Source organism: Balaenoptera borealis (assembly GCF_965194805.1).
Source record: "Balaenoptera borealis genome assembly, chromosome: 4".
NCBI lineage: Eukaryota > Metazoa > Chordata > Mammalia > Artiodactyla > Balaenopteridae > Balaenoptera > Balaenoptera borealis.
The window spans coordinates 112,329,692-112,354,288 of NC_138861.1; the positions used below are offsets into that span (position 1 = coordinate 112,329,692).

The following is a 24,597-nucleotide window of genomic DNA, read 5'->3' on the forward strand; positions in this document are numbered from 1 at the left end:
GGGCTATATACAAGAACAAGAAAAAAACAAAATCCATACGTAAGCTGAGCCTTCCCAGAGTTTTGTCACGCATGATGCATATGGACCTCATGTGTTTTAGTAGACAGACTTCAGGAATGAATAACAACAACAGTAATAATAATAGCTATTATTGTCTAGAAAATATTTCCAGTTCCCAGAGGCGCATGGTAGAATAGCCCTCCACTGTCTCTTGCAGCTAGGTGAGGTCACGTGACTTGCTTTGGCCAATTAAATGTGAGTGAATGTCATTTGCCACTTCCGGTTGGAAGTTTTAAGAGTCAGTGCTCAGGTAAGCCAAGCTCTCCTTCTCCTGTTTTGACAACTGACAACACATCAGCTGGCGGCTGCTTTGTCAGCGTGGTTTGTGGACTGAAGATGTCAGGGAGCCGAGTCCTCAGCTAATTGAAGATGGACATATAGTATAAGTGAAAAATAAACCTTCGTCTTTTTAAGCCACTGAGACTTGGGGGTCATTACTAGAATGTAACCTAGCTTATCCTACTTGATGCAATAGCCAAATTATCTATGCCTCTCAATATGAGCATCGTTTAAAGTTTTTTACAGAGGTTAACTAACTCATCTCATTCTCATATGAAGCAGATACTATTATTATCCCCATAATTTTCCCAGATGAGAAAATGTAGAGATGGAAGAGTGGATTCGTAATTAAGTGTCAGTACTCTCGGACCTGAGGATTCTAAGTCTGCTTTCATGCTCTGGTCACTCAGACCACAGTTTTTTCCTCTTGAATTAATAAATAATCACTCAACTATCATGGGTGCCTGTTAAATGCCAGGGTCTCCACCTTGGGCACTGGGAATACAAGAGTGAACGAGACAGACAATAACTTATTTTGTAGTGGAGGAGAATGAAAAGACTCAAGTAAACGAATAAAAAATAATTTCAGTTCATTATGAAGGACATAAAACACAGAGATGTGACAGAGTGAGGGGAAATGACAGTCCTGTGAGATGAAATTGTTAGAAAGAAGGTGGTTTTTGAGTTGAAACGAGAGAGATGAGAGACGTGCCGGGCAGAGGGAACGGGGCAAGGGTCTTGAGACAGGAGAGGCAGGTGCATCAGCTGTGCAGAGGGAGGGAGCCAGTGTGGCAGACAGCAGAGGCGGAGGAGCGGGTAAGAGATGCTGCTGGAGGCTGTGCAGGACTGGCGGGTCCCGCAAGAACTCTGCAGCTGGGGAGTGACTCGACCCCATCTGCTTTGTGGAAGCAGCACTCTGGATGCTGCAGTATGGTGAGTAGAAGCAGGAGGGGAGACGGGAGACTCCGCATCAGACTAGGGCTATCCACGGTGAAGGACCGGCTCATCCTCCTCCCCTCTCCTTTTTGAAACTCCGGGCGTCCGCTGCGCCCGGCTAGAACGCAGCCTGAGCCACGAGCGACCATGCGCTGAGTCTGACAGTACAGCCCACCAGAATTCCTTTACCCTGTTCCGCGGGTCACCCGCTGGGACACTGCAGACCTGTCCGATTGCCCTGAACGTTTCTAACCTGCCCCCCCTCCCTTTCTGTACCCATCCCCTCCCCTAGGGACCGGCGCGCCTCTGCAGCTTGCCTTGCCTAGGGCTGATCTAGGCCGGGGACGCTGGCGACTCCACCCAGCTTGGTGTTGGAAGGCGGGCCTGTTTTGTGCCTGGCACTGTGCTTTATCCCGATGCCTGCAACAACCTGCAACAACCTGCAAAACACCCGGGACGCGTGTCCTGGTGAGACTTACGGCCCAGAGGCGGCGGCGCACACTTATTTATTTGTAAGTCTAACAAAATGTGGGGGGTGGAGGGCTCATCAGGAATGCCTTTAACCTCGAGCTTTCTGGATCTCCAGGGCGACATTTGCATTTGTTTAAATGCAAACATTGCGATTGCTGCAATCCTCTGTCGGGAGAACTCAAGGGAGGCCTCACTAAAGCCGGCGCCTAGCGCTACATCCAGTCCTCGGAGATCTCGTCCAGTCCCCGACGCTGACGCTCCCACTCCCGCGACACTAAAGAAACAAAAGCAAAGCAGCACAGCGCGATTCTCGCAGGAGCGGGGTCGCGGGGGAGGGCGGGCCGCGGTCCAGAGGCGCCCGGGGTACTTCCCCGACGGCCTGCAGAGCGCGGAGCCGCCCGTGCGCCGGCGCGGGGTAGAGCTCTACACACGCGGAGCCGCAGAGCAGCGACGCCACAGGCCGCCGGCAGTACTGCAGCACGGGGCGCTCGCGGGCTGGGCGGGGCGGGGGCGACTTCTAGTCGGCCTCCCGAGGCTCTACCGGCCGCGCATGCCCGTTGCGCTGCTCGCTGCTCGCGGCTCCCGGCCTGGCCCGCCGCGGTATTCCGCGGCTCCGGAGGCGGCGGCGAAGGGCGTGGAAGCCCGCAGCGCTGGGGAAGGAAGCAGCGCCACAGGGAGGCACGAGGCGGCTGGGATCTGAGCCTAACCCCTGGCGCCCTCCGCCCCGACAACCTCCATCAAAGGTTGCCCCAGTTACTCCCTTACAGTTGAGAAAAGCGTCTCAGAGACCGGCAGTAAGTTGCCCAAGGCCACACAGCCGATACAGATGAGTAATGGGACCGGGATTCGACTCTGCAGCCTCCACTCCCTGCGCCCCAGGACTGGGAGGATGGCTGAATTTGAGTATTAGTGCTTGGAGACCTTGGGCAAGGAGGCCTTTGTCCCACTTTAACAGATGAACAAACTAAAACTAAGGCTCAAACTTACTAGGCATTTTTGAAATATTTCAAAATGCTCAAAAACAAAAAAGCTGCTTCCTTGGGTCTCCTGTTTATGCATGGCCTTTATGTGCCTGGAATTTACATGTCTTTGTCCTCACCCCTCCTCCCCAAACACTAGCACGAAGTTCCTGACCTGGCTGTTAGAGACCTGGCCCTTTCCCAAGGCACAGTGGGGTCAGGTACCTTCCTCTGAGACACTGGCAGAATCTAAGTTAATGGCTCCCTGAGATCCCAGGGTTTGTAAGCGCCTAGGATGATCTAAATCTACACTGCCCTTCCTTCTTCCTCAAACACCCCCAGCCTGTGCCCATCTCAGGGTCTTTGCCCATGCTCTTCCCTATGCGTAAAGCTCTTTTCCATCCTCCTATGCTGGGCCCTACTCATGGCTTAGAGCTCAATTTCAGAGCGTCTTTCATTGAGCCTTTCATACCATCCTCTCTCTTGCTTTGCACTCCCTTCCACATCACCCCACCCAGTTTCATTTTCCCCCCGGCCTCTAGCACTCCCTAATATTAATTATATATTCCATTAACTGTTTGAGATCTACAACCCCCAACAAAATAAATGCTCCCAGAAATTAGAGCCTTATCTTTTTCCTTACTCTACCCTCAGATGTAGCCTGCAGCTGCACTAAATAGGCACTCAACAAATGTTTGTTGAATGAATAAGTAAGCTCCCAGCCCTGACACTCGATGCCTGGTCTTGTTCACGTGTCTTCCCTCCTCTCTCCTATATGTTAGGCAGTCATATCTGGGAGCTTGTATTAGTTTCTTAGGGCTGCTATAACAAACACATTTATTGTATCACAGTTCTGGAGGCTAGCAGTCTGCAGGGCCATGGTCCCTCCGCAATCTATACGGAGGATCCTTTCTTGTTTTTTTTTTTTCAGCTCTGATGGCCCTAGGCATTCATTGGCTTGTGGCAGTATAACCCCAATCTTGGCTTGTCTTCACCTGGCCCTTTTCTCCCTGTGTGTCTCTGTTTTCATATGACCTTCTCCTCTGAATCTCCTCTCTTCTTTTAAGGATACCAATGATATAGGATTAGGGCCCACCTAATGATGTCACCTTAATTACCTCTGCAAAGACCCTATTTCCAAATCAGGTTGCATTCACAGGTGTGAATTCCCATTTCCATTCACTGGGCTTTAATATCTTTTGAGGGGATATAACCCAACCTATAACAGAGGGTGATCCATGGAACACTGAAAAGGGATTTAGGCAAACTAAGCTGGAGGATGGGGAAGAAGACAGGAAGGGAAGCCCTAAGTATAGGAAATGTGCACTGGCTGACCGTCCAGAAATAACATTTCTGGGTGAACTCTCCTGCATCAAAAGACTTTTAGGGGAAAACACTACAACTTCAAGGGTTTCTACAGGAGTGGCTTCTATCCCTCCCTGCTTGGCCCTTTTCCAGGCTGTAAACACCCCATGTCCAGACCCTCCACAAAGATTGTATCTCACTGATTGGGCTCCTGAGAAATATAAATCTGTCAGAACTATGCTAAGCCTTGACCTGCTTTCTGTTGTTTAATGTTGACAATTGCTTGTGAGGTAGGTCCTATTCTTCACTGAATTTTATGGGAGAAACTGAGGTTCAGCCAGGTTAGGGGGCAGGCTCACAACTTGTGTGTGCTCGAAATGTATAACCAGCTCTAACTCCAGAGGAATTTCCAGGAGATCCACAGGTACTCTTTTGTCAGTTCTATGTGACTCAAGAGGGCAGAACTGTAATGCATGAGTGTATGTTACACGGAGAGGCAATGATTTGGGCTAAATTTCAGGAAAATTTTTTCTAATGCTTAAAATTAACAGTTTTTCTGATGTGGCTCATTTTGCCACCAGAGATTTCCAGGCAGTGGCCATTTTAGATTCTCAATGCCCTTTCCAAACCCACCGCACTCTTGAGGGTGACTTTGAACTCTCTGCCCCATTCTCTCTGATATGAACTGGACATAAAAGTATTTTTCCGAGAAGAGGTCCACTAGCTTCTCTGAGCCCTAGGAGGTAGAGGACCAGGAAGAGCCCTTATCAACAATGACTACGGCAGCAAAGCACAGGGGTTAGACCTGCTGTCGGTGTTCCATCCCTGGGTTGTCATTCTCTCTGCCCAGCTCTTGTTATTTCAGTGGTGGGCATTTTTGTCTACTGCTGGTCCTGTGGCTGGCACTGTCATCCTGAACTCCACTTCTCCGTGTTGAAAAACTGTCCCAGCCCTGCATCTCCTTCCTGCATCTGGCCCATGTCCATGCACCCTGACCTCTGGCCTCCGACAGGAAGGTGTTGGAAACCAGCCTTGCTCCTTCCGGAGCCTTGAAATAAACTTTCAGCTGTTTTTCCTGAAGAAACTTCGCTCCCCTGCCATAATCTGTTCTTAATAGGAAGAAATTGCATTTTGTAGGGAGTAGCATGAGTCACTGAGTAGGGGGACTCTAGCAATGCGGTCCACTTCTTTCCTTAGGGAGGGGTCTATTCTAGGTATATCTTCCTTCTGGAAGGTCAAAAATGAGCAGGGGGGAGTGGTTCTCCCCCCCCCAAACAGTACTGGAGTCCAAGAAACAAGAGAAAATGGTGGCATTACATAAGCTCACTCCATCTCCAGGTTCTCCCACAATCACTGTCTCGTCTGACCCTCGAAACAACCTACGTGATAAATAAGGCTCTGGGCTTCAGGTCTGATCTTCCCCCACCTTTAAAAATGAAAATATTGAGACTCCGAAGGTCAGAGGACTTCCTCGCCCAAGGTCGCGCAGCTAGGTAAAGGAGTCAGGAGAGTTGGGATTCGAACCTGAGTCTTCAAGGTCATTTCGTTCACTGCTGCTTTCAAAAGAGAAAGAATTTGGACGCTGGAGATCTGAGCTCCTTTTCTGCTCCTGGGCTTTAAGCTCCACAAGGGCAGGGAGCAAAGACGCCCTCCGCTTGGACCCAGCGCGGGTACACAGCAGGGGCCCACCACCGCTCTGCTGGGCCAACAATGAAAGCGGAATCAGTTCTTTTGCAGGGAGGCTCCGGAGCTTGCGGACATCCAAGCCAAGCATGGACATTGCGCGCAGTGGATGTGGACGCGTTCGGGCGAGCTCTGAGTCCAGGACCGGGGCTCGGTTAGGTCTTGGGCTCCGCGCCGCGCTGAAACCTGGTGAGGGCGGGCGCAGCTTTAGGGACCTCGGGCGCCAGCTGCGCTCCAGCCGAGCCTCTGCACGCACACTGCGCACGCGCGGCGTCGCCGGGCTCCGCCCCCCGAGTAGGGACCTACAGCGGGCGGCCGCGGAGGCGGCAGCGGTGGCCTCCGGACGGCGGTGTAGACGCTCCTTTCCGGGACCCCGACCCGGCGGCTCGGTGAGTGGCTGAGCGGGAGGGCTAGGGCGCTGGGTCCGCGTGCGCGGGGCGCGCGGGGCCGGGGTGCGGAGGGGTGGCGCGGGGCCGTGCGGGGCAGGGACAGGACGAGGCCGCGCAGGGCAGGCAGCCGGGGCCGGGTGGTGCGGGGCTCGGCCCCCCGTGCCCGAGCCGCCGGCCGGCGTCTTGGCAGGAGGCCCCGGGGCAGACGGGTCGCGGCAGCGGGCCCCGGGCTGGGTGCGGAGGAGAGGGCGGCGGCCTGGAGGGGAGGGGAGGGGGCGTCGGGCCGGGGGTGGGGGGAGGGGCGCCCGGCAGGGGGCTCTCGCCGGGCCGGGGACAGGGAGCACGGACCTCGGGGGCCGGGGGTGGCGGCGGGTGCGCAGCTGGCGCCCCCCACTCGAGCGCCTTTGTGCCGCGGCCGCGACCCTGTAGGCTCGCCCCGAATGCCCCGGGTCGCGACCCTTGGCGGCGGCGTCCGGGCTGCGGGACGGCCGGTGTGGAGCCGCCGAGCCCGGCCTCCTCCGCCCGCCCCCAGCGTTTTAAATGATGCATCTCCTGGGAGAGTTCCTACCGGTCGGCTCCGAGCAGGAAGTGTCGTCAGGAGGCCATTTTTAAAGCCTCCTGCGGGCCTCGGAGGTCAGCGTTGACGTGGTCCGGTTTTCAGTGGTTAGAAGAAACCCCTGCGACCCCTGGAAGGGGCCCAGACGACCCCTGGGGACGAGGCTGTAAACCCACTGTACCCGCGCCTTCCCTTCCTAGCAGCCGCGCTGTGAGACGTGGACGGGCCTTGGATAACGTGTACCGTCGGTGTGTGTGCCAACAATAAACTTGAAAACCAGACTGGCATTGTCTTTCCTTGGGAGTTTTGGGGCATGTGCCCGGGGATGGATTTGTCCATCTTTTGCTGGTGAGGGTGTAAAGGGAGGATAAAGATGAAGACGTGACTCGGTTCTAAATGCTGATGTCACTCTTTGTGGGCTCTCCCCCATCTCGGCTGCCCTTTTATCTTGTTGCCTTGGGGTCCTTGGGCAGTTTGAGGCCAGGAAACCACGCAGGGTGCTAAAGAATGAAAATGCCTAAATCGGAAAGGGAAAGCCAAAGGAGAGAATGAAAGAAAACACTTAAATTCCTCTATATATGTTGGTTATTCCGTGTATCCCGTGAAAATACCCTTGATTTTAAAAACTGGGATAATGAACAGTTGATCAATCTAACATGAAAAATTAGGAAGTGAAATACTGAGCGCTGTGTCCTGATTAAAAACAAACATCTACACAGCTAAACTGTTGCGTTCGAACCCTTAAACATTATCCCTTAAGCTTAGAATTGAAGTCACCAAGAGTGGGAAAACCGTGGTCTCCAGGAGCAGGCAGGACTTCCTATAAAAAAGCAGAGAGAATCGGAATGTATTTCTTTATCTCTCTCTGAGTCAGGTATGCAAAGTTCATTCCAACCCCTGATGTGTGTGCACAGCAGGAGATACTGGCCCAGCAATTGACGATTTAAAAACCAATATCCCAATATAGTCTATTTAGGTAGACTACAAATGTTTGGCTTTTTTAAGTTATATCGATGTTATCTTTAACCTAGGATGCATTTTTTAAATTTATTTTTATTTCTTGGATCTAACATAGCCTTGAAAAATAACACTTTTGTAGGTATCCAGTTTTGTTGTGCTGTTAAACATTCATTGTAAGGTGCGTTGTGAGAACAGACAAAGGAGGGCATTATTTTATTTATTGGGCCTCCTCCCTGATTTTTAAAAATCCAGTAACAGCAATTAAAAAACACACACATCTGTCTACTGGTCTGTTTGCTTTAAAGTAAGGGGATCTGGACCAGTTTAAGAGAAAAAAAATAACAAAGAACATTGTTATTGTCACCAGGAAGGCTGATGTTTCTTTCATTCATCGACTCCATTCAGCCAGTGCTCGTTGAGTGCCTGTGTGACCAAGGCCTGTGCCGTTGACTGTGATAAACAGGGTCGTCCTCACCGGTGACGTTTCTCAGTCTTGATTGTTCTCAAGCTGCCGGGCATAGACTGCATTTTCTTTGTTCGCATATTCAGACTTGGCCAGCTACAATCTCCAGGATCCATCCTGGGAGTGAAAGTGGCTAGAGCCCCCCAGATGGAGACGTTCTCATCATAGGGTGGGGAGTGGGGAGGCATCAGAATCACCTGGGAAGAATTTAAGCCACAGGCCCTGAGCCCACCCCAGGAAAAGGACAATCTGATTCATTCATTCACCTGAGTCCTGGGAAGCCTTTCTTCCCTTTTCTTCTAAGCTCCCTTGCTTGAGAAGCACTTTGGGGGCTCATTCCCCTTATTTTCTAGAAAAGTGCATGAAGAAACCAAGGCTACATGGGCCCAGCACTTAGACCCAAGTGTCTGGCTTCTGTCGCAGGGCCCCTTGTGCGCTGCCTTGCTGCCTCCCAGGGTTCTGAGCGTAGACGCCTATGCCAGGGCCTGAGGTTGACACCGGCTGGGACTCGGTGCCTGAGAAGAGAAGGAAGAGCCCATGGGACTCTCCGTGCTTTTGACTCAATCAGCAGCTCAGTGGCTCTGGGCAGGCAGTAAGAACAGTGCCCAACTATGCAGTTCACAGCCTCATGCAGCAGGGTAGCAGAAAAGACAGAATTTAGACTAGATGCCAGCCGACCAACTCCATGACCTTAGAAAAGCCACAGTATCTCCAGATCTTACAAGAAGCAGGTAATTGGAGGCAATTGGTACTTTGAGGAGTAATGGATGTAACGTATGAATCCGCCTTCTCACACACCCCTTCCACCTGGCTCGGGCCACGGTGCTCCAGGATTGGCAACACAGCCAGCCGCTGACAGCATCCTCAGGTCACTAGTGTAGCATTTACCACTTTACTGAAACCACCCGTGTCCCTCTCTCCATCTCCTGATCCCACTCCTTAAAGACAGCAGCCTGCGGCGGGTGTCGGGTACACAGCCCTGGCTCACGCTCGTCGTACTCACACCATGCCAGGCACATTTCAGTTTCCGAGAATCTGCAGTGGCTACTGTGCTTACACACTCCACAGACAGCATCAGTGAGGATGTTTCCAAGGTCAGATGGCCAATAAGCAAGGGTAGGAGCCAGAGTCTCCCTGCCTGCTCACACCTTTACAGATCAAGGCAGTGGCCTTGCCTCACCTCCAGGCACCCAAGGGTGGATTGGATTGGTATAGAAAAGACTGCACAGGAGTGCTGATAATGACTCTGGCCATTCCCCCATGTGCTCCTCTCTACCTGTAACGTCCGGTGGTGATTCTCAACCTTGGCTGCACATTAGAACCACCTGGGAAGCTTTTAAAATTCCCAAAGCCTTCCACCCAACACAGTGGAGCCCAGGCACCATTATTTTTAAAGCTCCCCAGGTAAATTCTCTGTGCAGGAGGGCGACTAAACATCAAAGGGACCGCTTTAAATAAGTTTAACATATTATGACAAGTTGATTACCTTGATTCAGCCAAGGTTAAGAATCACTGATTTAGTGGGAGATAATTCTTCTTTGTTTAATTATACTTTTTATTAAACTCTTGCTCCATTTCTTCTACAAAATTTTGACTTTAAGGCAAAAGTCGGGGGAGGGGGGGAGTACAAAGACAACATTTGTCCTTCATTTTTATCACCTTTAGAGACCTGAAGTTACTAGGTGTGTTTAATAACATAGAATTTTGTAATACTGCTTGTAGTACTACCTTGTTTTTACCTTTTTTTAAAAATGCTAACAAGAGCATATTTGCCTCTTAAATTTTTTTCCATGTATAGAACTGTAAGTTTTAGACTTTAAAAACTCTAGCACTAGTCATATTCTTTCTTTAGAAATGTCTCTTATTTAAACTATTTAAAAAAAACTATAATAATAACTTCCTTTGTTCTCTGGTGTAGTTTCAGTTCACGTGCTCAGCAGTGTCATTCAGTCCCAAGGTAACTCCCTTTGTAGACTGGAGGGTGGGAGAGAAGATCCTCACCTCCAGCCAGAGCACTCAGCCAGAGACCTTTATCTCATTAAGCTCGTTTGTTAAACTAAGATTCTGCTTCTCTGGGATTACTGGACTCTTCTACATTGGAAGGAATCTTCAACAGAAATATGTTGACTTATTTGTTGTCAAAACATGTAGTTTGCCTGCCGAGCGTAAGGCTGCCTGCTAGCTGCATTATACCATTTCCTCACATCAGCCATGTAAATCAGGCATTATTCCCATGTTACAAGTGAGGAAACTGAGGCTCAAAGAGGTTGAGTCCAGAATGACACGGCTTCTAAGTCAAACACCTAGGTTTCAAACCTTGCTCCTGAGACCCCAAGGTGATTGCCCTTTTCACTCTATTGCACTTTTCATCTGCAAAGCTGAGGAATCAGAACAGGGGCTCTTGTTCAGCCTTCTTGCCTCATTGTGTGCTGCAAGTGATACACTTGGTTTCAGAAGGAAATCTAAGGTCTCAAAGGTGTACGTTTGTCAGCAACATTTGGAAGTATTTTTTGCCATCAAGATGGCCATCAGTTTTCAGTTCAGTCATTTCAAGTGCAAGATAGATTAGCAAAAAGAAAATACTTCATTGATTTTTTCATTGTTTAGATCTATTTACCATTCAATTCTGATTCTTTGTAATTGTCTGGAAAAGTTCTTGCTGAGTGAGGCAACAGTTTCTTCTTAAATACTAACTTAACTGGAGAAATGTTGGCAGTTTACATACCTAATGTTGCATTGTTTCACTGATCAGGTATCACTCGTTTACATGCCAATGGTCATTTAGGGGTAGAATGTTTTAAAATTTTGGTTACTAGGAAATGTTAGTTAGACTAGCCTTTGCTATCTATGGCTAAATAGACAAAAGGAGCAGAAAGGATTTTGGAGTGCGTGTGCCACCAGACTGAGTGCTTTGCATGCACGATCCTAGTTTGCTTCTCCTGATTACCCTTTAAGTTTGATGATATTAAAGCCTGTTTCCTTGCCTGACAATAAGTAGAGAGAAATCACTTGCCTAAGGACCCAGCAAATAAGGGACAGAATCAGTTTGAACTACAAACCTGCCAACTCCATTCCCTCTGCTCCTCATGGGCGGAGCAGCTACATTCCTGCCCTAGCCGTGGATATGGTAGAAGCCACAATGAAAAGGTTTCTGGAAGAGCTCCCTAAATTTGCTTCAGTGTCCAGAAAGGATACAGTCAGTCAACTAAAATTTGCTGAGTTTGCTGGGCATCTCTCATGAACAGAAGATGTATGTGATCATCCACGTAGCATGCACATGATTTAATTGTCTAGCCACTTTTTTTAAACTTTTCTCACTAACATCTGGTGTGGGGACACGTTCATTTGCTACAGGGATAATTCACAGTTCAACTGGGCTTGGAGAGGAAAAGGTCGTTCGGTGACTATCAATAGATTATATGTAAGCCTAAGTTGTAATGAGCACTCTTGTAGTTAAAGCATCTTTTCCATGGTGATTATAATCACCTGTTGGCCCCTTTGCCACTAAGGCAAGGTGGATGGTTTGGTCCCAGAGGTAAATTATCTTTTAGACTGTACAGCCAAGCAACTATAATTAAACTTATAAAATGAGATTCACTGTGTATTCCAGAAAAAGCAATTTCCAGGCATCAAAGAAGGCTGTATTTTAGCCCCTTGGACTATTTATGTGATAGGCATCATTTCTTCTATTTTCTTCATAAAAAAGGGAGAATAATACTCTTAATAGTTTTATGTGTAAGTAACATATAAGCACTTATAGTCACACTGTCACATTTAATCCTCACGACAACCTTGTGAGGTAGGTACTGTTTATTGTCTATTTTACAGGTGAGGATTCAGACAGTTTGCTCCAGGTCAGACATCTAGAAAGCAGTGGGACTGGGATTTGAAACCCTGTAATCTGATTCCGCGATCTGTAGCTTTAAACACTATTTTACTGCTTATTGCTCTTCTAATTCTGTTGAGCACTTGATGTTTCCGGTATTTAGAAGTCAAATGCTTCCTTTTTAATAAAAACTTACACAACCTTCATGATTTTTATAGCCCTCAATGTCACTGGTTTCTAACAAACTCTGTTTTTCTCCATCTGTCCCCATGATAAATTTTTAAGAAACCAGGTCAAGTGAGCTCAGAGTCAGAAGGAAAACCCACCAGTAGTGGATGCTGCCCTTAGGCTTTTTCCCCAGAAAAGACAAGACTCAGTCTAGAGGAAGCACATTTGTCACACATTGTGCCCCTCCTCTTTGTGTGTGGAAGCCGCCTTTGTCTGATGCTGGAGATAATTCTGCGTTAAAGAGCTCACTTTTTGCTGTATAAAGGCAGACAACTTAACATTAAGTAGCTGTTTTATTGTTGTGTCCAGAGTTAATAATACTAAGTATTTTCTGTGTTGTCGAGAACCTTCCTAAATGAACTTTAAAAAATGTACGTCTCTAGTCCTAGGAGGTCAGATGCAGAGGTTTTGTAACAGGTGTTGTGAGTGTGGAAGGTCGGTGATCACTGACACTGGTGTTAATCGTGATTGATTAGTGCCCCCAGCACCTGGCACACACACGGCCCTTTATCTACAGTGTTTCATGTAATCCTTGGTCATCAGTCCACTGGACAGTAATCTGCCAAGAGGACCCCGCTTCACAGGTGGTTGTACCTGAATGTGAACCAGGTAGAGAAAGGTGTATGGAGGGAACAAGGTCTTGGGAGCCCATTTACTCAGGTGTGCTTAGTGTAGCCTCAGGAGTGTCCAAGTATAAATGCCAACATCAAAGCCATCTGAGTTCTTCTGTGCCACTGCGTCCATTTACCTCTGTCTTGTGGTGCTACATCTGAGATCTTTTTCACCCACAACTAGCTCCACATGTTGCAGTGGCCAAAGAGAACTTTGTCTGCTTGTTTTGAAGAAGCCTGACATCTTTGTCACCTGGACGGAGGGAAGTACCAAGGTAGAAACATGCGTTATTTTGAGAATGGTTTAAAAGCCAAGAAGGCACTTTCAAACAGGTGACGTAACTGGGTCATGGCCTAGTGTCTTGCCTCCCCATTAAACTGCATTTGCTAATTACAGTCTCATGCTTCATATTGACACTTGCTTCTGTGGATTCCTAATTCAAAATAACTGCTGAGATGGTTTTGCAGAAGCACCACCAGGAGGCTTCTGCATTACTGAGGCACCAAGCAGGCTTGGTTAGTTCTCTAGAGAGAACTCTCCTCCAGCAGGATGCTCTCCTCGTCTTGCTAAGGTATGTGATTTTACCGTTCAGTCTGAGATTTCAAGTCTTCAGTTCCAGGAGGAATGACACCTCCAAGTTTTAAAAGGATTTGGAGAGAAAATGGCAAAACTGCCTTTTGTGATTTTTTTTTAAAAGAGTTGGTAAGCAGGTTGTACCAGGCAAGTAAGTTACTTTCTTTTCTTTCCTCCCCCTCTTTCTTTTTCCCTCCCTGCCTCTTTCCCTTCTTACCTCTTCTTCTCTTCCTTCTTTTCCTCTTCTTCTTTTTCCTCTTCTCTCCTTCTCTCTCAGGATTATGAGGTTGGTAGATGAGATAGGTACATCTTGGCTGATATGCACCTCTTGTGAACAGAATTGAGACAGGAAAGGAGCAGATTAATGACTGGTCTATCAGGAATTAAGTTGTTTGTAGCTCCAAGGTCAGGATATAAGGAAGTTACAAGAAGGTTGGTTTCAGTTTTATTTAAGGGTAAATTCTGGACAGTGATAACTGTGTGAAAATAAAATTAGCTGCCCGAAGAGAGAGGGAGTTTGGCTCATGGTAGTATTAGAGCATCAGCTGCATGACCAACTGGTGAAGATGTTTTAAAGGATTGAAATGTTGCTGGAAGTTTCAACCAGTGATTTCTGATGCTGGCTTTTCATCAGAATTATATGGAGTGCTTTTACAAACCATAAATGTCTCTTCTCCTTCCCTCTCCCACTAAGATTTAGATTGATGAGCTTTGGGATGAAGCCCAAGAATGTCTATTTTAGCTCTGATTCTGCAGCTCCTCCAGATTCAGGAACCACTGGACCAGATCCCCTTAAAGCCTCTTTTCAGCCTCTGCATTCCTTGGGCCAGTGGTTTTCTTAGGCTCTGGTTGCAGCCATTGCTTCCTCTATTTTAGCAGGATGGAGATGCCAACTTGAACATGTTGACGATAGTAGCATTTTTAGATGATAAAAAGTCTGCAACTTCAGGGCTAAGCATTCATCTATGTGAGCATGGAAGAGTGAGCAGATACAAATGGGTGGCTGGCTTGAGGTCACTTCATTAGTGCAGAAGTTCTGGGTATCACTTCTGTCTCCTTTCACTAAAGCCAGTTTACAAATCCAGAAAGTGAAGTGCGTCAGCTTCTCCCAGTGACTCCTTTGAAAGCTCTTCCTGCTGTATGTGTACCAGGAGTGCAGAGGAAAATGACCGTCCTTGTCTTTGCCCGTGCCTGTCAGTTTGCGGTTTGAGGCATCCACGTGTTGTCCTGTCCTGTGCACAGTCCCCTTGCATAGGTGTGTGTTTGAACACTGAGGGGATAGGTTTGCACCTTGCAACCCCACAGGCCTCTGCCCGCTTGGTGTGTATTACATACACACTTGGGGTGGGGCAAGTCTGATTGCGTCCCTAGATGCTTGATTGCATGCTGGGAGTTGTTTTTGAAAGGAGGCAACTGTCTTTCGCAAAAGCAAAATAGGAAAAGATACTACTGCAAAAGAAAATAAAGATTGTCATCAATGTGGTACGTTCTTACGGTGCTTTCCAAAAATGTTTTTAAAGGCAGGTTGTATGCTAGATCTGGATACACAATAATTGTTTCTCTCCACCCCACAGCAAGACCTTCTGCTCCCCCAGGTCGGCCTTCCACACTTACTCTGTACAGCTCTTGGCCTATTAGCAGGGTGCCAGAAGGAAGCTGCTAATTCCCATTCGTATCGCTGCCCATCATTGAACAAGCACTTACTGAGGCCTCTGTGCGCCTCTTGACATTCAGGGAAGTGCTTTAAAATTTTAAAAGTGTTGTCTTGTATTGTTTAGCGTTTTAGTCATCATGGCAGGACTGTGGAAGAGGTTGGATAAATATCCGTAATTCTGATTGCCAGATGAAAAAATTGAGGCTCGACAGGTTGAAAGTGGTTTTTTTAAGGTCATAACAGAAAGGCTTTTAGCAGGTCCCAAACTGGAGTGGTTTTTGTTTAGTTCTGTGTATTCTGAAAAAAGAATGCGTAGTTACAGATAATTACCTATTTTTATGTAAAAATCACTGCATTACACATATTGTGGTATTGGCTCTAGAAAACAGGAGCTGCATTCCAGGCCGCCTTACTCTCTCTCCCCTGTGTCCGTGCTGCCATGGTTTCGCCCTCTGAGACTCCGGTCCCTGTAGCAGCCGGAGGCAGTGGCTGGAATATAGATCAGATCATGTCATGTTCTGTTGCTGCTCCAGTCTCTCCCCGGGTCTCCTCCTCACGTGGGGAGAAGCCACATCCTTACGATGCTGCACCATAGATCTTCCCCTGCCCGGTACCCTCCGGCCTTTCTTGCTCGTTGCCCCCCAGCCTCAGCCTCCTTGCTGGTGCTCCAGTGCTCCAGGCCCACTTCCCACAGAGCTCCCCCCTCCCTCAGCTTGAAGCGCCCTCCTCCCAGGCTGCCCCGAGGTCTCTGCTCCAGCGTCAGCTTCTCTTGAGGCCTTTCCTGACTCTCCACACCCCAGCCCTACAACTTCATCACATAGTTACGCCCTGTGCCCCTTGCCTGGCTTTATGGTTTGTTTTCCGCAGTCACTTGCCACCATCTGCCAAATAAATATACAGTTTGTCTCCCCTCTCTGTACCATTGTGAGGGGAGGGATGGATTTGCTTCTGGTCACTGCCCTGTAGCGCCTAGAGCAGTGCCTGACACCTGATAGATGCTCAGTAAGATGTTGAAGGAATAAGTATTTGTCTGCCTAGTATTGACAGGATAGTATTGTCTTCTTACCACTTGTGAAAGCAAATGGGGCACATGAGAGAGAGAGTTGGGATCCACGCCGTAACATAGAAACAAATGGACACCTGAGCCAGAGTCCTGGCTCTACCACTGATTAACTTGTGTGTTTAGAAACTAAAATGCCAGCCTCCTAAGGTTTTAGTGAGGCTGTTATGAAATTATACCTGTGAAATTGCTAGAATGCTCTCAGTGACACTTAAAAATAACTCACTCAGCAAAGGCTATTCTGAATGACTGCCATGATTACCCCAGTATATCTATGTTTATGGTTGGCCTAAAGTGATGACTTCTAGGGGGGCGGAATTTGAAAATGTTTTCAGTTTAGGCTGGTTATTTGCCATTTCTGTTGTACTGTGTATCACTGTCGACATGTGTTTCAAGATAGTAGGTCAAGATTTAGCATAAAATCCCCAAGGCCATTGAAATATAGGGTAAATTTGGAAATACGTTAGCTAAACCTTAAGTTCATCTATTAATGATGCTTTGTGATATCTTTTTTCCCCTTTAGTGTTGCCTGGAATATCAGAGAATTGGAAACAGTCATATTTTGGGATCATGACCTACTGTGGTGGTTTATGAAAAAAGATAATATGTTCCTGGGAAGCCAGCTACAAAGTATACTGAAGGATGCTTCCTAAGAGTTTTATCATGTCTCTCTGGATTTCAGTGGCCTCTTTTTAGAAATGCAAATGAAGAACATGAAGGATAGTGGACAGCAGTTGTGGACTACACAAGTGGATGACGGACACAATTCCTTGACCATGTCACTCAAACAGCCTAATGCTAATCGAGCGACTCGCCCAGATAGACAAGAAGCTCAGACTCTTCTGTATCAAGTCTCCGAGGCAGAGGCTGCCACGATGACTGTTGCTACATGTGTGAAGTGTAAAAGTGTGTACAAGATCCCACTTCAGGATCTGAAAAAGGATACTGGGCAAAGCCAAAAGGAGGACAAATATGTTTGCTTCAAATGCAGCCTAGGTGTGGCCCGTCCCCATTTCCATTTTGTGAACAATAATCACAGTGCTACTCACATAGGGAATAAACCGGAAACCATCTCAAGTTCTGTCAATAACAAATTTAAGGTAAGGAACTTTAAGCCAGGCAAATACTATTGTGATAAATGTCGATTTTCCACGAAGGACCCTCTGCAGTACAAAAAGCACACACTTCAGCATGAAGAGATTAAATTCATTTGTTCTCACTGCAGCTACATTTCCTACACTAAAGGGGAGTTTCAGAGGCACTTGGTGAAACACACAGGCATTTTCCCTTATCAATGTGAGTATTGTGACTATGGTGCTATTAGAAATGACTACATTGTCAAACACAGGAAGAGAGTCCACGAGAAGGCTGGTGGAAAACGGCTGCCCAAAACCATTGCCAAGCTGGAGCCAAAAAGAATCAGTGCATCCAAGCAAAACCCAGAGCTTTTAAAAGCTTCCAGTCCAAGGACTGCGTTTCAAAATAAGTTGTCAGATCAACTTTCAAGGTTCTCCCTCCATTCAAATAAAGACAGAATGCACAACGTAATGTTATTACCTGAATCAAAGGAGTACCAAAAAGATGTCGTGTGCATTCCAAATAAAGGGACGCTGTCAGAGCCCAATGAAGTCAACCTGTTTGAGAACAAAAGTGTGGAGGTGGAAGTGTTATCCCCTGCAAAAGAGCCTGTTCAGCCAGGAATGCCATTAACGGTTGTGGCACCAGCGGAACTAATCGTCCCTGCAAACTGTTTAGCCCAGTTGATAGATGTGAAGGTTGTCAATGGAACACAGCAGCTTGTGCTGAAACTGTTTCCTCTGGAAGAAAATAATTGCCTTGCCGCTGGTGGGGGTGATGGAGGTAATTCTGAACATGTGACTAAAGAGAAAGATTCAAGGGAACAGGAAAAAATGGCTTCTGCAGAACAAACAAAGTCACTAATGATCGAAGGGAATGTTGGAAAACTTGCAGGCATCCATAATCTTCAATCATCAGTTCAGAAACAACTTAAAAACGTGAAATGGGTAAGGTCTTATGACTTTTTCACGTCAAATTCTAGCGTGCACCGTGGTGGAGAATCCTTTCTCAACCCTGATAGAGTTGAGGGTTTGCAGAAAAAAGGTTATACATATCCACAAAGAACTGCTCTTCCTTCCATTGCCTTAAAAGGTCATTCTCCATCATCTCTGATAAAAAATGGTATTTTAAGTGGTCTTGGAACTACGTCAAACTCTTTTCCATATAAAGCTGCCGTTTCTTTTACTGAAGATGGAAGAAATTTACACAGTGACTCACAGCAGTTATTTCCTCTTGCTGCATCGCCTGCAACCATTTCCTTCTCTGGAGAAAAGGACTCACTGCCCCTAAGTAAAAAGGACGTGGAATCTAGAAATGAGATCAGTTTTCCTGTAAAAATGGCTCCCCCTAATAAGAAGCTGAAACATAACCAGACACAGGAACACAAGGCAGTTTCAAATACAGGCCAGATTTCCTCTCAACCTAAAAGTGAGTATTTACACATAAACATAGCGGGAGAAGATGGAATCAGATCTCAGCAGTCTGGGGATAAACCTTTGGAATTAAAGAATTCTGAAAAGACTAATAATGACTCCTTTGAAGGCCCAGTCATCTCATCAGTGTTTTCTCTGAGCTCTGGATCTGAAAACGTCCCTGAGGGCGTTAAGTGGAATAGTTCAACATCCAAAATAAAGTCAATTGAACTCTTGCGCAGAAAGATAGCCCAGTTAATTGAATCCTGTGGCAAGCCTTCATCTGTGGCTGCAAGTAATGCACATCGTCATTCTGTAGGGAAGGCATCTAAGGTCACTTCGAAAGCTACCTCTGAAGGTATTCAGGAAATTAACGTGTCATTTACCAGCACTGGCTATTCCACAGGTACTCTCCCGAAACCTCAGGATGACGTTGGTATTAATGGACAGCTTACTCATCAGCAGATATATCCGCATCTTGTAGAAGGCAGCAGTGGGAAAACCGAAAGCGGAGTAACCAGGAAGCCACATTTGGCTCCTCCAGTATTGATCCCGAAGGGGGCTGTGTTGAGGGTTCTTAATTCCTCTGAGAATTCCCACATTATAGAGGCTACATGTGAAGCACCTGTCAGCATCCCTTGCAGTGAGACGCAGTTAATAAAACCCATTCCGTTCTGCCCAGTGAAACAGACAGACTTGGACTTACAGCCTTCGACAAGTGAAAGTGGGCCAACAGACATGTCCCAGAATCATGATCTATCTCTTTGGGCTAAATCAAGAAAAGAGAGTGCTAACTGTAGCACCATGCTTAAAAAAACTGGACTCCTGCATGGACAGCAAGGAAGCAGTGAAATGAGTAAGCAAGGGAAACTGTTTTCCAGAAGTCTTCCTGTAAGTAAAAGTAAAACCAAACAAGTCAGCTCATCCAAGAAGAAAAGCAAAATTCAGGCAGATCCCAGCCGCTGTTTCAAGGATCCTTCCATTTTTCAGGTTGCAAGACAACTTCGACTGATAGCAGCTAAACCAGACCAGTTGATCAAATGCCCCCGTCGGAACCAGCCTGTCATCGTGTTAAACCATCCTGATGTCGACTCACCAGAAGTATCCAATGTGATGAAGGTAATAAACAAGTACAAAGGCAACGTCCTCAAAGTGGTCCTATCAGAGAGGACTAGGTGTCAGTTAGGCATCAGGCGGCATCATGTCCGGCTGACCTACCAGAATGTGGAGGAAGCCAATCAGATAAAAAGGCAAATGATGTTGAAAATGAAACTTAAAAAAGTTCATAAAAACAACTACCAGGTGGTGGATTCCTTGCCTGATGACTCATCACAGTGTATATTTAAGTGCTGGTTTTGTGGACGGCTCTACGAAGACCAGGAAGAGTGGATGAGTCATGGCCAACGGCATTTAATAGAAGCAACTAGAGATTGGGATGTTCTTTCTTCCAAGGGCAAATAAGTGAAAAATGGGTCTTGGAAGCAAATTGTTTTTCTTACTTTTAATTGATTCTGGTTTGGTTTGTTTGGTTTTGTGTCCCTCCCTGACTCTGTAGGATAATACAGACTGCAGGGATGGGAGGTTGGTTCAGTCTTCAGGTCTTCCTGGGAATGTGGAGAGCCTGGCGTCTGAGCCTGGTGACTGGACGCCAGAAGGTGTCTGTGGCCCCCGAGGAAGTGCACACAGATTCACGTGTATGCATTTGTCTGGGGCGAAGGGAAACTTTTGAACAGATTTTCCATGGGATCTGAGACTTCCCTTTGGTCAGCAACCTTTTTCTGCATAGATAAAAATCATTTCTAATCCATTCAGAGGGGCAAGTTTAGAGTGTTGTACACATGCTCTTTATATAACAAAATGCTACTGAAGAATTAAACCCAGGTCTTGGTGTACACATCCACTTTTTTTTTTGCATTAACTCATCTCCTGAATATTTGGTACATAATGGAAAGTATATTTTCTACTTTGTTAGTTATCTTAAGTTTGGTTATAGAAAAGTGGCCCTTCTTTTAAACCCCTCACCCACTCTGCAGTGTTGCTAAGTGTTCTCTATAGCACAGAGAGTTGGGCTTTTGTTGATCCTTTTAAAGAATAATTCCAAAGGTTGGCCTGAATTTACTACAACAGCAGGTGTTGTTAGGGGAAGAAAGGAACATTTTCAGGCTTTTGCTTTCTTTTTAAATACCTTGGTTTATGACAGTTGGGGAGGGAATGTGCCTTTTTGGGGGGGGTGGGGAAGGAGAAGAAAGGGTCACAGAGGGAGAATATCTAAAATTATCTCCTGTTTGCCCTTACCACTCTCACAAAAGTCAAGTAAGTCTTCAATTTAAAATGTGAATGAACAGGCTTCTTTCAACAGAGAGAAAGTTTGGGGAGACAAATCAAGATAGATAGGATTGTGACGAAAGTTGTAGCTTTAATGAGACCAGTTTTCATTTGGGAACTCATCGCAGACCACGGGTGGAACCTGCACACTGTTTTCTTTCTTCCTACATCACCAGTGGATCACAGACACTGTCCCCCACCCCTGCCAGGTCTTACCCTGCTCTCCCTTGGTGGGTTTTCTGAACAGGCCCTCCTGTGAAATGAGATAGCTTCCCTGCTCACCTGTCCCTTTCCCTTGCTTGAGGCCCCTTAAGGTTTTCCCTGATGAAAATACTAAAAACAGGCAAGAATCAGCAAAATGAACACCTCCCACCACCTCTGTTAAGCTTACAGGAACGCTGTCCCTGGTTTTCATCAGTGGTAACAACCTGCTTCTAATTTATCTCAGCCGCAGTCAGGCTTTCCCCGTTGCTCACCTTCCTGGGAAGCAGCTCCGAGAACACTCCAGCAACCCCTCCACCAGCAGGAGTCAGGATTGGGGCTGGTCTCCACAGCACCTTTGTGTGCACTAGAAAAAAGCCCACCCTCTGCACCATTGCGGCTGCTTGGGCAGATGGATGGCTTTACAAAAGCAGCTCAGGCTGGATTCTAGTCCTCACTTGCCCACGCAGCGGGGAACCGACCATAATGCAGAACACACACAGCACAGCCGCAAGGCAGCCCCAACTCACGTGTTTTCCTCCCTTTTAAAGACTCCTTCCTTAGGGAATTGAGGGCAGCGAATGAAACTGGGGGCTGTTACATCTGAGGAAGGCATGAGTGAGATTTCTGTTGTGTTGGGTAGTAAGGTAAGAGACTTTACTGATTTTTCTTTCCACGTGGGAAAGTCTTAGATTATCCTCTGATACATCAGATTGTAATTCTTTGTAGTTGGTTCTCATTTACAGATATTCAACATGGCTTGTGTATAGTTTAATACATAATCATTAAGTTGATTGGTTAGTTTTTATTGAAATTTAAAACTTGGGTTTTTTTATATGTGTATATATGTGTGTACACATATATTTTTTACCATATGAAAACTTGCAGTAGCTAATTTTCTGATTTCCTATTTTATAGTGAAGTTATGTGGGCTGGAAAAATATAAAACATTTTATATTCTAGAAATAATTTATTTTGGAAGTACATTTTTATAATGGTCTGATCTCATTTTTAGAAAATGAAAGCACAGTAGGTGATGGGTCTGATTTATATGAACAAATGGGAGTAGAAACCCCGGTGGATCATTGCAGTACACAGTATTTAGTCCCGGTGCATTTCTAGTTGGTGCTTTTTTGGGAAATGGATTGTGTGTACCACTTCTGTACATAAAGGAGAGCATTCTTAAGTTTTATCCATGCATAGATCTGTTATTCCCTCCCCACCCCAGTCCCCATCATGAAAGAAGGCTCTTAAGGTGTTGAGAGGCGAAGAAAAGGCTGTGCTTTATTATTTTTCTCCTTCTATACCTCACTGTTTAGTAGCATCTTTCCTGAAAGGCTGGACCGTGACCTTTCAGGAAAGATAACCATGAATCAGGTCAGAGTGTTAAGTGTCAACATGAAACATTTACACTTTGCAGCATAACTGTTTTTCAAGTATTACCTAAAACTCAGCTTATGTACTTGTACAGAGCAAAATTTTGTGAGTAGAATATGTAGCTAGGCTTTTTGAGATTTCCAGAACCGCAGTACTTTGTAAGGAATTCAGAGGACTCCTGGAAGTCATAAAAAAATGAGAAAGCAAAAAATGGCTGTCTTCCCTATATAAAGAACTTTAGAAAATAGCTTGTTAACATGTAGCTTAATGTCATGAAACGAACAAAATTGGAGAAGGTAGGGGCAGAACTGTGTTGAGTATTTGTCTACTCTTTCTTACCTTGATTTTGAAGGGTCTCTACTCAGTAAATGTTACTCATAGTACTTAATATTAAAATCATTTCTAACTTATTTTTTAAAATAGGTTTTCTTTGGGGGATCAGAAATGAGACAACCTTGTTATATTTATGATATGACAGTGAAAATTTTTTTTAAAAGTATACTCAGATTCTATTTTACTCAAATTTTTATCCCCAGTCCAAAACACTTTGTGAGCCCCTCTCATGGGCCAAGTGCTCTTGGTTGAGCTAAACTGAACACAGTGTATTAACCCTCAAAAGTTCCATCCCTCTTTCTTAAGCCACCCCAGAAAATGAAGACGTGATGCCACTCAGCCTTTGGAATAATTTTTGAATCTGTTAACGTTGGTATGAGCAGAAAACAAAACATTGCATAACATGTTTTAAGCATTATTAAAAAGTCCTGCATTAACAGTTTGTGTGTCTGCTGCTCCGAGTTTGAAACACGTATGTATATAGATAGAGAAGTTGGCATAAATTTTGTTAAATAAAGCAACTATAACATTTTCTCTGTTCTTTCATTTCAAATGTTAAGCAAGTTGGCTGTTAATGACACAGCCTGTCTTGGGTGATATATTTCTGAACCGCATAAAGGCATCATTCTACACAATACAGGTGCTTTGAATTCCATAAAGGTATATTTTGAATTTGATGCACTGCTGGTTAACTAAGCATACCCTGAAATGAGGCCAGGTAACTTTGTTTTGCTTTGGCTTACGTTCACAAGAGATGCTGGTTTGGGCAGCAGTGGCAATTTTCATGCCATGGTCAGTGTCCACATCAGAGAATGTGTGTGGGTCCTGCCCTCCATGTGTAGCCTCTCAACTAAGTGGGGCTTGGCTGGAAGAGTTCCCAAGTAGTCAGTGAGCCTGCTGGGCCATTTCAGTGTAATTGCATGGCTGATGCCATCTATCCAAATACCATTGATTATTTAAATCTGATTCTACACCTACTTCGGAAGAAAGAGTATGAGGATATTTGGAGAGGGGCATTCAGTCCCTCATCTCATTCCCAGCACCCAAGGAGTCCAAAAAAGAAGAGACTTAGACTTAAGTTGAATATTGGCAAAACCCTAAGGAAAAGATAAAAGAGGAGATGATAGGAATTGCTGTAATTCACCAGTTTGGCTTATTTAGTATCTGAAATGAGTCATTCTCTAATCCTATAGATCTAGTCTAACAACTTGTCACCTTTGGCTGGTTATTTAGGGGAGTAGCAATCAAGAGAGGGCAGCAGAAGCCTGAAGGGGGATTTGTATCGGCCTGGACTTCAGGGCTGGCTATAGTGTGACTAGAATAGGGGACGGGCAGAAACTGACTTCAAGGCCAAAGAGTTGGGAAATGGCAGTCACTAATCCACCTTTTATCCTTAAGAAAACTTAAGCTCGGAAAGGTTAACAACACCTGATTCACCAGGTTTACATGAAGATGAGTAAAGTAATGGATAGGACCGTGTTTTGGTAGGAAACACTGATACCCTTTGTGTCTGTAAAGCTCTTTGCTTTACAACGTATAGAGCCTTTTCTTGCCACAGGTGAGGCTAAGCATGCGTTGCTTTCCTAAGGTTCCAACGTATATCAGGCATATTCGTTGGGATGAGATACCGTATTTGGAGTTAGAGCAGTGCTGTCCAATAGAAATAATATCCATATATGTAATCTTGACTTCCTACTAGCCACATTTAAAAGAGTAAAAAGAGCAGATGAGATCAAATGTTTTATTTGACCCAATATATCTAAAATATTATTTAAGCATTTTTCAATCTCAACATAAAATCTATTGATATTTTCTCTAAAAACAAAGTGTGTATATATATTTTATATATATATATATA

The 24,597-nt window shown here is 45.9% G+C and overlaps 1 protein-coding gene and 1 long non-coding RNA gene across 4 annotated transcripts in view; one reads left to right on the top strand and one right to left on the bottom strand.

The window, feature by feature from the left end:
* The first annotated feature begins 2,360 nt into the window (after window positions 1-2,360).
* ZNF518B (zinc finger protein 518B) lies at window positions 2,361-23,271 on the top strand. Of its 2 annotated transcripts, XM_082389476.1 has the most exons (3): window positions 2,361-6,082; window positions 16,538-19,394; window positions 19,494-23,271. In XM_082389476.1, exons 2-3 carry the CDS (start codon window positions 16,713-16,715, stop codon window positions 19,962-19,964), a joined length of 3,153 nt encoding a protein of 1,050 aa, XP_082245602.1. In that variant the 5' UTR covers window positions 2,361-6,082; window positions 16,538-16,712; the 3' UTR covers window positions 19,965-23,271. The 2 variants fall into 2 exon arrangements, with proteins under 2 accessions (XP_082245602.1, XP_082245601.1); XM_082389475.1 differs by having other exon boundaries at window positions 2,577-6,082; window positions 16,538-23,271.
* LOC309627521 overlaps window positions 6,092-24,597 on the bottom strand; it is a 197,010-nt gene continuing 178,504 nt past the window's right edge. For both annotated transcript variants that reach the window (XR_014243784.1, XR_014243785.1), the window contains exon 4: window positions 6,092-13,627. This is a non-coding gene — a long non-coding RNA (uncharacterized lncRNA). The remainder of the gene's footprint in view (window positions 13,628-24,597) is intronic.

Bases quoted from the DNA above. Each gene is read 5' to 3' on its own strand.
- ZNF518B (XM_082389475.1), top strand. From the start codon at position 16,713: ATGCAAATGAAGAACATGAAGGATAGTGGACAGCAGTTGTGGACTACA.